The 12026-nt window shown below is 48.7% G+C and overlaps 1 protein-coding gene across 4 annotated transcripts in view; it reads right to left on the bottom strand.

The window, feature by feature from the left end:
• The window catches only part of ZFAT (zinc finger and AT-hook domain containing), a 192673-nt gene that overhangs the window by 39149 nt on the left and 141498 nt on the right, over positions 1–12026 (bottom strand). For 3 of the 4 annotated variants that reach the window (XM_028105589.2, XM_028105590.2, XM_028105591.2), the window contains one exon: positions 5438–5576. In XM_028105589.2, the coding sequence (XP_027961390.1) occupies positions 5438–5576 (139 nt within the window). Of the gene's footprint in view, positions 1–510; positions 672–5437; positions 5577–12026 lie in introns of those variants that run through there. The other variant, XM_088022745.1, reaches the window with a different exon arrangement.

The following is a 12026-nucleotide window of genomic DNA, read 5'->3' as shown; positions in this document are numbered from 1 at the left end:
CTGACTTCAGCCTGTGAGACCTATCTTGGACATCTGACCTTCAGAACCGTAAGACAATGAATCTATGTGGTTTAAACCATCGCCAAGTCTCTGGTCATTTGTTATAGCTGCAGTAAGAGACTAATACAGGCACTCAACAGCAACCGGACCAAAGGAGCTCAATTATCAAAGGAAAGTGGATACAGAGCAATTTGATTATACAATATTAAGAAGTAAAATGTGGAATCAGCCTTTGTGAACATTCTCACTTCTTGTTGTCTCTTAATTCAGTGCCTGTCCTGGCACCCAGCCAGAGCTCGAGCTCAGAAGCAGGATTGTAATCTTAATCCTGTGCAAGCACTAGGTGGAGGGCCCTGGTCACATGGCATACTGTCAGAAAGTATCTGAAATTCTCTCAAACCCCAGCCCTGCTTCCCAGAAGACCTTCAAGAAAAAGTGTAAGGGAAAACAGCAGAGGAAAAACGAAGTGCATTTTATTATTAGCCAGGCTGGTATCCCAAACCCCAGTGAGGACCACTAGGGAAACAAGAGTTTAAACAAGTCTCTGCCATTCCTCCTGGTCCCTTCACATGCTCCCCAAAATCGTGGCATCTGAGATCCTCTGGACAACCATAGGGAAGCACTGAAAGAGAGGTCCCAGAGTTTGCCTTGGGTCAGACCAGCAACTAGACCTGGAGACAAAGAAATAAGAAAAAGTCAACAGCACCCCACGTGTCTGACCTTTCAACCCAGCATCATGTGACCACTAGCCAATGCGAACCGATCACTGTCCAGAACAGGACCATGCCACTTCCCCCTCTTCCTCCTCCTTAACAAGTGCACACTTGAGACAAACTTCAGGGGGCATCGGCCCAGCAGCAGTAAGAATCCAGACTCTGAATCCAGAGCTGGGTGTGGCTCTGCCACCTGCTCACTCTGTCTCCTGGGCTGATCATTTCCCCCTCGACTCTGTTTCCTCACTTTAAAACAGGAACAATGAGGGGCGCCTGGGTGGTGCAGTCGGCAAAGCGTCTGATTCTTGATTTCATCTCACGTCAGATCTCAGGGTCCTGAGATCAACCCTCACACTGGGGTCCTCTCTCAGTGGGGAGTCTGCTTGGGACTCTCTCTCCCCGTCGCCCTCTGACCCTCCCCCCATTTGCACACTCTCTCTCTAAAATAAATAAATAAATCAAAAAAAAAAAAACAACAGGAATGCTGATGCCAACCTCACAGGGCCTCTGTGAGAGCGGAAATTAACATATAACAACCAATAACACACATGATGACACTACAGCACTGGAAGCATCTGCCAGTAATATATGGAATCTGGGCCTTAATAAAAACAATTTTAAAATCCAAATGTCCCAGAATCAGACAACTGACTTTTGTGTTAGCTGATAGTTTCTGGCTGCTCTTACGCTATTTTCCCCAAACGTGGTGTGAAAAGCTAAGACATGGACAGACATCGAAGATGCATACGTACACACAATTACGTTGTTCTCATATGGTAGTTCAAAGCAACGCAAACTTTTTTTTTTTAATTTATTTACTTGAGGGAGAGGGCAAGAGAACACAAGCAGGGGGAGTGGAAGAGGGAGAAGCAGGCTCCCTGCTGAGTGCAGAGCCCAATGCGGGGCTCCATCCCAGGACCCAGGATCATGACCTGAGCGGAAAGCCGACTGAGCCACCCAGGTACCCCCAAAATAATGCAAAGATTTTAGCAGATGCTGCAAATGAAGCCTTCTCCCTGAGCCTGCTCCTCTCAGTGCTTCCTGTCCCAACCACTACCCCTGCCTCAATGACCCTCTAACAGCGGGGGCTGGGAGAAGGGTCAGCACCGAGGAGAAGCCTCGAATTCTCCTCCTGTGAGCAGCGCACCCGCTCTCTTACAGTCAGAAGATGGAGCCTTGGAGGAGCTTCCTAGCCTTCATCCCCAGCCCAGGCCACACCAGCGATAAATGCCACCATACCCGTGTCCAGTGCAATGCTGAACCAACTAGAGCCCAAGAGATACATGATGAAGAAAGAACGTGGGAATGAACAGGATTGTAAATTTGAGCCATTTATTAACTGCTACGTGTCGGGCACAGTCTGGGACCTTAGAGAATAGTATCTAATCCCTGTAGCTACTGCTGGGCAGGTATGAGTCCCTCCTCTGCGAAGATGTGGAACGTCAATGTTCAGAGAAGTTAAGTCATCCCAGGGCCACAGTGGGATCAGACATCCCGGTTCCAAGTCCATCTGACCCCCCTCCCTGCGCTCATGCCAACCATCTGGAGTGACTTGCAGGACCACTTTGACATCACTGGAAAACGAGCAGCCTGCTAAGTCCCAGCTCTATCCTGCTGTGAGCTCCAGGAGTGAGCTAATAATTTGTGAAGGTTAGCGCCAAAGTATCTTATGCCTCTCAACCTGTGATCTAGTGAACCAGCTCTTGAACTAGCTTAATCAGGCATATTTCAAGAGGAAAAATGGGCAGGCCCACTGCAGCAATACAACATGAAAATGTGTGTTTGTGTGGGAAAATGCCTCCAATCCATATTAATGAACAAGCGATGGGCTAAGAAAATGAGTAAGAGATTGTCTGACCTGCCTCTGAATGATCAGAAGTCCATCAAATAGAAGCAGGGAATAAAATATGTACCTAGCATTCGGGACAAGTCTAATTACCAGAAAACACCAGAGTTCTCAGAGAATTGGTGCCTCCTGAGGGGGCCCAGGGGACACATTGCTGGCATTGTCACCCCTGTGCCCTGAGGCCCAGAAGTGGGCTGGAGCTGGCTTCAACCAGCTCACAAGCCGGCTGTGCACACCTCTTCCCAGTTAGTGACATCACACTGGTAGCTTAAAATGGGCCACAGTAGAGATCCCTCCACCACAGAAATGGGCAAATGCTGTCAGTCAGGTTCCTGTCTCCCTGCCCCTGGGAGGTAAACATTTAGAGAATGCCGCTGGTGGATGCCTGAGGAGCCACCATTCCAGAGGGCTTCTGAGGCCCACTGAAAATAACCCAGACTCCATGGCGAACACCATGCTACCTTCCCCCAAAAACCTACGAGGAACGGAAACATCTCGGCCTTTTAGGCCCCCTTCCCTACCTCCTGCACAGCACTGTGCACTGACATCCTTCCCAAATCCCTGAGCATTGTGGATAGGAGAACCTTTGTCCACAACCGATGGCTCTGCCTGTGTCCCAGCATGACATCACTTAATACGGCTGATGGACAAGGAGTCCCCATCATTTGGAGAAAAACTACATTTTGTTCAGGGTTTGTTATTATGTTATTCTAACACATATTCCTCTATATCAAAACAAGAAATTATAAAGTCCCATGAAGATATTTCCTGATGAGTAGAAGAGTAACACAAAACTGAGCGGGGGCAGAAATAACTTGAAACTAATCAAAAGAAAAGGAAGAATTCCAGTGGCTTCAGAGGACCCAGCATTCCAAACACAGTAACTGCATCCATCCCACTTTGCCCTTCCATTCTCCTTCCTTCTCCCAGACAGGGAACAGTGTGAGCTTCGCGTCCTTGAGATTTCTAAGCTGCATTCATGCTCAACCAGCTACCTGATTTCAGAGACTAGCCTCCCTCCACAACACAATGGTGCAACATCTCTTACAAGCTGAGAGACACGTAGTTGTTTCCTTCCTCGGTATGTCTCCTGAAGGGGGCACTGGAAATACACACACACACACACACACACACACACGAAAGAAGACCAAAAACACCCCTGCGAAGATGAAAATTAAAACCCAGACCCTGTCAGGGAATGCCAACTGATGACCGTCTGAGGAAGCTAACTGAAAATGTAGGGCAGGCAACAGTCTGGCACTGCAAGGCAATGACGAAAGTCTGGAAGCAGAGAGCAGTGATAAGATCATCACTCAGAGCCCCACGCCTGTCCCAACAGCCACAGTAAGGGTCTGTCTGTCTGTCTCCTGCCAATCCACCCCGACAGTGTGAAGGAATGTTAAAAGGAATGTCTAGCCTGCTTCTCCAGCAATCTACGGTGACTCTAAGGCAATTCGTTTTCTCCTCTGTGATTCCTGGATGGGGGTCATCAAAAATGATGTAACGGCTCTAGAGATCTTAGATGTTTTCAGGAGGAGAAAAAAAAAAAGAATGAAAATGTACTGAGTGTCACTCAGGTGTTCTCTCCTTTGGCCCTGTCCGCCATCACAAGAGGTGGCTGCTATCAGCTCCGTTTTTAGGTGAAGGCCCTGAGCCGGGGAGCCTGGGTTACTCGCCCGAAAGCGCAGCTAAGGGAGGAGGGCAGGGAGGTGAGCCAGGGCTCCCCCATGACACCAGCCCGGGCTCCAGCTCCAGCAAACAGTCCTTAAAATACAAGGCACACACGCCCCGTTACCCCAGATGAATGGCTCTAAAATTATCCTGAGTTTTTATGCTGTTATCTATTTCCATACATCAGCCCTGTCACCGAAAGTGCTGAAGGATTCAGTCAATTCATTTGTTTTATATTGAGATGCATTTCATGGCGATTCCAGCGAGCCTCGCCTCGCTCTGCACTGGGAAACTCAGAGTGCCCGAAGCTGCTGCAGAGTTAGTGCCCCACACCCACGCTTACTGGGGGCAGATTTCTAAAACGGTCTGTGGTTTCAAAGAGTCACAGGACTCAGGAAGTAGTAAACGCTGCTGTACTGTATGTGGCTATCATTTTCTTAGTTGAATTAGTGAAGTGCGGGTATAAATACAACAGCACTTCTTTCTGCACATGAGCTAAACCTCCTCAAATGGGAATATGTGATCACTTACTGAAAAAGGCAACAAAAAAAAGTCTCTCATACTTTTCAAAAATAGTAGCAGTTTTCATCCATTCTCTTTTCTTTTCTTTTGAGAGCCAGAAGCGGGGGAGGGGCAGAGAGAGAATCCTAAGCAGGCTCCACCCTCAGTGCGGAGCCCGATGCAAGGCTCCATCTCAGGACCCGGAGATCATGACCTGAAATCAAGAGTCAGACGCCCAGCTAACTGAGCCATCCACCCAGGCACCCCTTATCCATTCTCTTTCATTTAAATGTTCTAAATGGTTTACCCTTTTCAGGATGAATAAGTAATCTGAGCACTCAATAAATATTTTTGGATCATCAAAAGAAGCTCACCTACAAATATGTTTACCATAGCATTATTTATAACTGCAATAAAGGAAAAATCTGGAAACCCTACAATGTCCAACAGGAGCATGGCTAAATAAATGAGGTCCTGACACTGCACAGAAGGCAATACTGAATGTTGTGGGGAGGGCAGTAAAAACTGGGTAAATTACGACTTTTCTTCATTTCAGACTTCCAGTAAGGCAATAAGGAATGCTGATCCACAGCCAGGGGGGTGGGGGAGGTAGAGCACAATGGTGATGATGGAGAATGAACGAAAGGCCCAGGGATCGGACTGAGCTATAAGATGCCCAGCTCCACCCGAGGGACACACTGCCTACCTTGCTGGATGAGCGCGTCGGCCGCCAACTCCCCGGTGCCCACGTTGGCGTACTCCTCATTGGGGTGCTTCCTGTTGTAGTGCCGCTTCAGAGAGCCGGATATGTTACAGGAGTAGTGGCAGTGGGCACAGCGGAAAGGCTGCAGGAACAAGGGGAACGGGTTAGGGAAGGGGAGCCCCAGGGACGATCGAGCTTCCAGGGCAGAAGAGGTGTAACTCGCCCCAATGTCTTTCTCCACTAGTCTCCCACCCCAGGGAGTCTGACATCCCAAAGCCTGTGATGAGCAGGCTGCCCCCTGGGGAAACATTCCGGGGGCGAGGGGGGGACATGCAACCTCAGGATGCTGAGTCCTGCCTCTGTGGGGACCATGCAAGGCGCCCCCAAAGCAGGCAGGGTCTCTGCTCAATTTGGATGCTTTCATTTCTTGTCTTACTTTGTCTGTTCCAGTTCTTGTTCAAGAAAAAAATAACAAAAAAAGCAATACAGTAATCTATCATTTTCCTTTTTGCTATTGTTCAAGTGAATGTCTTTCAAAGTAGCTTCCCTCACAATTAATTCCCCAATGTAATTGCTTCTTTAACTAAATCATTTCCTCCACCGCATTTACCTGCAAACACACGCATATACGTAAGTATCCGCCCATAGCTGTCCACCATTAGGGAAATCCATCTGGTCAATCTATTTCCAACCCCCTACCTGGGCAGGGCAAACACTTTCAAGATAAGGATGCAATGGGTCATGCAGCCCTGCTGCGACCCTGCATTGCTTTGCGGGGCTCAGAATGAGTGGTGGGGAGGAAAGGGGTGGCTGCTCGGGCCCCTTGGGGAACCCAGTGAGACCTGGCCATCGGATGAGTGACGGATGGACATCTGGATCACGGTCGTGTCCCACATCCTGACTCCCAATCAAGACAGCATCAGTATCCCTCTGAACCACGTGCTTTCCGACCGTCCAGCAGAGTGCTACATGAATCCCAAGTGTGCATTCGGGGCCCGTTTGGGAGCACGAGCAGCTCACTGGCCCACGGGGATGGGAGAGAAGGAGCAGTCCATGGCGGGGGATTTGAGTGGGACAATGAGAAATGCTGGCTTTCTCCAAGGTTCTGTCCTTGGGCCTGTTTGTTCTCCTGCTGTGGTTCCAATGATCATTTTGACAGCTTGATATATATCCAGTTGTGATCTCTCCCAAACCACAAATAGGAATTTTCAACCGTCTTCCAGGTATTTCTACAGGGATGCTCTGTAGGCCCCTCCAAATAAACATACACAATTTCAGACTCACTTTCTGCAAAATCAGCTCATCATCCAAAGGCAGAAACCTGATCATCATCCCATACTTTTCCTTTTACTATTCAACTAATTAATGAGTCTTGTCCAGGCTTCCTCAGAAGCCTCCTGAGAATTCACCCTGCTCCACCCCCGCACACAGAAAGGCGCCATCCTGGCCTATTAAGGAAATGCCATTACTCCCAGGGGGGCAATTCTGAGAAAGACACAAGGAAGTCAAAGCAGAGAGAAAGCCTGAAGCGTTCCCTAGGGACTCCACCGTCCACAAGGCCACTCTCTGGTCACGGGATGCTCTGCGCCACACAGCACGTGCTGCACTTGGCCCTGTGGCTCAGCCCACAAGGACTGATTAAACAAAAGGGACCTGGAACAAACGCAAAAATTAACCAGGCTCTCTCATCTGTCTACTGAGCAGAGAACAAGACGTCTAAAATGCCAGCATGTGATTATTTGCAAAGTTAAAATAGAAGCTATAACATTTTCAAGTGCTTTCATCTCCTAAATAGGCAAATATTATGAAATCATCTTTGGAACACTGGCATTTACACAGAAATCAAAAAGAACAATCGAAAACGCTCTAATACTACTGCTGATTGGTCAGTGCACCTAACAGGCAGGAAGGGGCAGCCACAGTGAGACCGGGTCCTACGGACCAAACTCCAGGCTCCGGAGACAATCCCACCCTTCTTGGGGCCACGCACATCAACTGCTTTGTCAGAGTTTCAACTCTTGTATTCCCAGGCCTTGCTCCTCAATAGAATTGCTAATGAGAAGAAAAACGGCCAAAACGTGAGCAGACAAAAAAAGGTACAGGTGAGCCCAGCTGTGACGGACTGACCACCAATTTCTACCCAAATCTTCAATTCTTAAAGCTGGAGACGACGCTTTCAAAGACTGACCAATCTTCGCTCCATGAGGACATTCTGTAGCCTCCGAGAGCCCATGACCATAGCCTTTGGTGGATGCGGGGAGGTCAGCAGCCCCCCAGATGCTCGCCAGCACCGAGGGTCGGAGCGACGCATTGCCCTGCCTCTTTCCCTCAGGGCCCTTCCGCGGCCTCAGGCCCACTGCAGCCTCTTGGTGAAATCCATCACCACTGAACTTCTGCGCGGGGTCTTCTCCCTGTAACTGTGGTCACTGAGCCGCATCTGGGCCCTTCAGACAAAACAAGGACCTGTGAGGAGGGGTTGCCTCGTTTCAGCAGGGAATTCTGCTGGGGCTGTCACAGGCCTGGGGACAGAGGTGGAAGAGAGTGCAGATGACAACTCTACACTGCTGGTCAGATGTAAAGTCTGACAGCACTATTAATACTGCAAGTCTTGAGATTTCATTTGTGAAGCATGTACTTACTGCCCACCTCCTGAGTCAGCAACTCTCTCACCCTGGGCATACAGCTCTCACCCTGGGCACACAGTGACGACAGAGAGGGAGAGGGAGAGATTTGTGATTTTCTGAACTGACACGAGTTTGGGGATGCAGATGTCAACTGCAGAGTGCGATGCTATCCGGGCAAACTAAATCAGAAAACTTGGTGTCTAAGTCAGACACTGGTAAATAGCAAATGATACTAGATCTTCAAAGGGAAGTTATTTATTGAGAGCTTTCAGGCCAGAATCTGCCCAAAAGTTAGGAGGAAGGTACAAGCACCTACAACAGTGGAGTTCGTGTGAAACAGAACATCTAAGTTTTTACTGTGGCCAAAAAGAAAGCCAATCACCCACAAGGCATGCCTGCTATTCAGTGTTACACTGAGGTTATTAAGAAATGCAATCAAACATAATACTTAGGACTGTTTTAGCTAACATACACTGAAAGCGACCACAGGCTAGGTCGCTCTCAGCGTTTTGCATGGAATAATTCCTATGAGTCTCACAAGCACCTACTACGGTAGGTATGATTACCCCACCGTAGGACAGATCCTAATCTTACAGAGGAGGAAACTGTGGTGCAGAACGGTTAAGGAAGTCACCGGAAGTATCACAGTCTCCCAGCCTGACCAGTGGTCTGCACTGGATTTTGGGCCCCAGGCCCAGCCAGCAATAAAGAGATGATCTGATCTCCCATTTGCCGGTATTTCCTGAACAACTATCTGCCCTGGGAGCTCCATCAGGAGAGGCACGGTGTGGTATTCTTGGATTTCCCAAACATAAGGCTGCCCAGATCTAACCACCAGCTTCTAAAAACGAGAGGTGCCACAGCGGGCTGGGAGAAGGGTGGACAGTTTCTGGGCAGGGACCGCTGGGGGTGGAGAAGACACAGTAGATAGCCACCAGATCACAGTGGGACATGCCAGCAAGGTGGCTTCAGAAGACTTTTGTCTCCGCCGGGGTCTTCACACTTAGAATTACCACTCTGGAAGTTAATGGACGGTGGATTTGAAAGGAACAGACTGGAGGCAGGAACCAACTGTCTAGTTGTTGCAGGGGTGAAGACAAGAGAAGCAAATACATCTATAATACAGACCTATGGATTATAGATTATTTATCTTTATATAGACACATACGTATATTATGGATAAATAATACAGATATTTTTATAGGGCCTATAATGAGAGAGTGGAACAAAAAAGTAGAAAAGAAAGAGAGGCTTTAAGAGAGATGGGGGAGGTAAAACCAGCCAGACCCAGTGACTGAGGGGCAGTGTGGGCAGATGAAGGTGGGGCGCCCCCAGGATGACCCCCCAAGTCTCCAGTGAGGACGACACAGGAGGAAGGCATTGCTCCAGCTGTGGATAAGGAGAGATGGGACAGTGTGAGTAGCGAACTCTGGACATCCAGAAGGGTGCTTCCAGAAAGAGAATGGAGAATGAGTCCTAACTCAGGAAAGTTCTGAGCTACAGATAGAGATCTGAGCACAGGCAGCTAACCGAGGCCCTAAGGTGGGACACCCACCAGGAAAGGATGTATAAAGTAAAGAGAGAAGCAGCATGAGAACAGCACCCTGGACTATGGGGGCCAGACAAGAGGATGAGCTCGTGAAAAAGGACAAGAAAGACTGACAGGAGGAATCAGGGGTGGGTGGAGTCACAGCATCTAGGGAATAATGTCCTTCATGGAGGGAGGGACGGCAGAGTTGAATGCACTAAGAAATCCCCTAGGGTAAGGCCTCACAAGGGTCTGTGGGACTGGGCTGTTAGGGAGTAGGCAATAGTGGCCATACTAAGAAGAATCCCAGTAACGTGCTAAGCACAATGGCCAGGTCAAGAAGAGAAGGCAAGGGGCAACAGCTGGGTTTTGGGTCATGTTTCAATGATGTTTCAAGAATTCTGCTCCAAGGTACACTGAAGATCATTAATTTGAGTTGAAAGAGAAAGTACAATTGAATTTACTGAGGCTGAAACTCAAAGTTCTCAGATTTACGTCACTTTTCACAATTGGAGGATTTACTGCTCTGGTTCTTCAAACAGGAAGGCTGCAAATAGAAGAGGACAGGCAGTCCTATCTCACTCGTGAGACTGGGCTCTGGGCCTCTAACTGCACGCAAGCAAGGCTCATCCAACTTCCCATCAGCATCAAAAGAAAGGTTTTGCAGCAGACGAGAAGCTGGTGATGAGGTGATGTCCAAGGTTGTGACACTGGTAACCAACTGCAAAGCACAGGATGGCTTTTTGGAGGCAGGGGAGGGTGCTCTGCTGGCTTCCATTCACAGTGAGCAGGAAGGCCTTCACCAGGCAAGACGGCGCTGTCACCTGGGGAACCAAGTACGGCATATGGGCATGCAGCGACAATGAAAAGCCCAGGGATCAAGATGTGAGCCTGGCCCTTGTGTTGGGCCCACCACTCTCTGGGGAGGATGGAAAAGGGTAATGGCCCGGAAGAAGGTTCTGGATGACTAGCAGGGTGAAACCTATGACCACAAGTCATGACTTCTTAACCTTAATTTAACAACCCAGTTGATGTAGAGACAGAGATAAAGACAACCTAAGGAAGAAGACAAACCACCAGTATAACTGGTATCTAAATGAATTTAGATTTGAAATTCAGGACAAATTATACAATTGTTACAACCTCTATTAAGTGGGCCAGCTGGTGCAGGAAAGTTTAGACCATGCTTGATGGAAGCTGGGCTATCAGAATGTGGACAACTTTGCAGTGCAGAGATCTTCATGATGACACCATAGCATTTTACATCATGCACAGGTAGAAGCATGGCGTTGGAAGGCGTGAATGAACCAGGAGCTGGGAGTCGGGGATCCGGGTGTTGGGCACACCACTAACAGCTGGGACACCCCAACCTAATTCATCAAAACCCCTTGTTTTTGATTCCACATCTGTGAAATGGGAAAACAAACTTTCCCTGACTACCTGACAGGGTTTAAATGAGGTGCTGAGAAAGAGAGAGAGAGAGAGAGAGAGAGAACAAATCTGCTTTGAGAAATAAAACACATCAGGCCTCATGACTGTTGACTTAATCAGTTTGTGCATTCACATTTGTTACTGTAATCCTCAGAAGCATCTCCTGCTGGGTGTCACCCCACTTCCCTCCTTCCCTCCTAGAGAAGCTTCCCTTTTTGTGCAGCCTGTCACCCTCCCAAGGAGCCTGGTCACAGAGGGATGCATCCGGTTGGCCTGAGGCTGGAGGCAGGTCCCCCACCACAAGCATCTTGTAAATGTTGACTATTATTATCGCCGTGATCATTTTCAGAGTCAAAGGATATAGCATAAAATGATAGGAAAAAAATCAGAAAATTAACCATAAAAAGCAAACACTACCAACAAGAAAAAAAACAATCTCCCTAGGATTTACAAAGACTAATAAAATATGTTACACAGGCAAAAAGAAAAGCTGAAGAGACAGTTACATTTTTGCCTTCTGAGGCGGGAGTGCAAGGGGTGAGGGCACTGAAATCCCCCTGCTTCCCTCCTGGGGGTGGCACGACCAGGGACGCCGGGCCAAAAGCAGGCCAAAGGGAAGCTCCTCAAAAGTAGCAAACAGGCCATAAAACACAGCAGGGGCCAAACCACGGAAGGAAGAAGACAAGGTTTCAGAAAACTTCTGAGCATAAGGAGGGTCAGGGGGTAGCAGGGGCTCCTGACACGGGCCCTCGGCCAAGAGCGAAAACCACTGCAGTCCCCAAACACCGATCAAGACTGAGCGAGGACCAATGACAAACCAAAGCTTCTACTGGGACAGCTGGGTCCACCTCCTCACGGCACGAGGGGCACTGTCCACTAGCCACGTAGCCTCGGGCACAGACCTGAACTGCTGGCTTCCCGGTTTCCTCCTCAGAAATCGGGGCTGGTAAAAAACTGACGACACGCGATTACTGGGGAGGCCACGGAGGTCACACAGATGGTGAGCAAG

The sequence above is a fragment of the Eumetopias jubatus genome, unplaced genomic scaffold (assembly GCF_037043125.1).
Source record: "Eumetopias jubatus isolate StellerSeaLion01/CBP00866 unplaced genomic scaffold, mEumJub1_p1.0 scaffold_4, whole genome shotgun sequence".
NCBI classification, from domain to species: Eukaryota; Metazoa; Chordata; class Mammalia; order Carnivora; family Otariidae; genus Eumetopias; species Eumetopias jubatus.
This window is presented reverse-complemented; position numbering and strand designations above follow the sequence as displayed.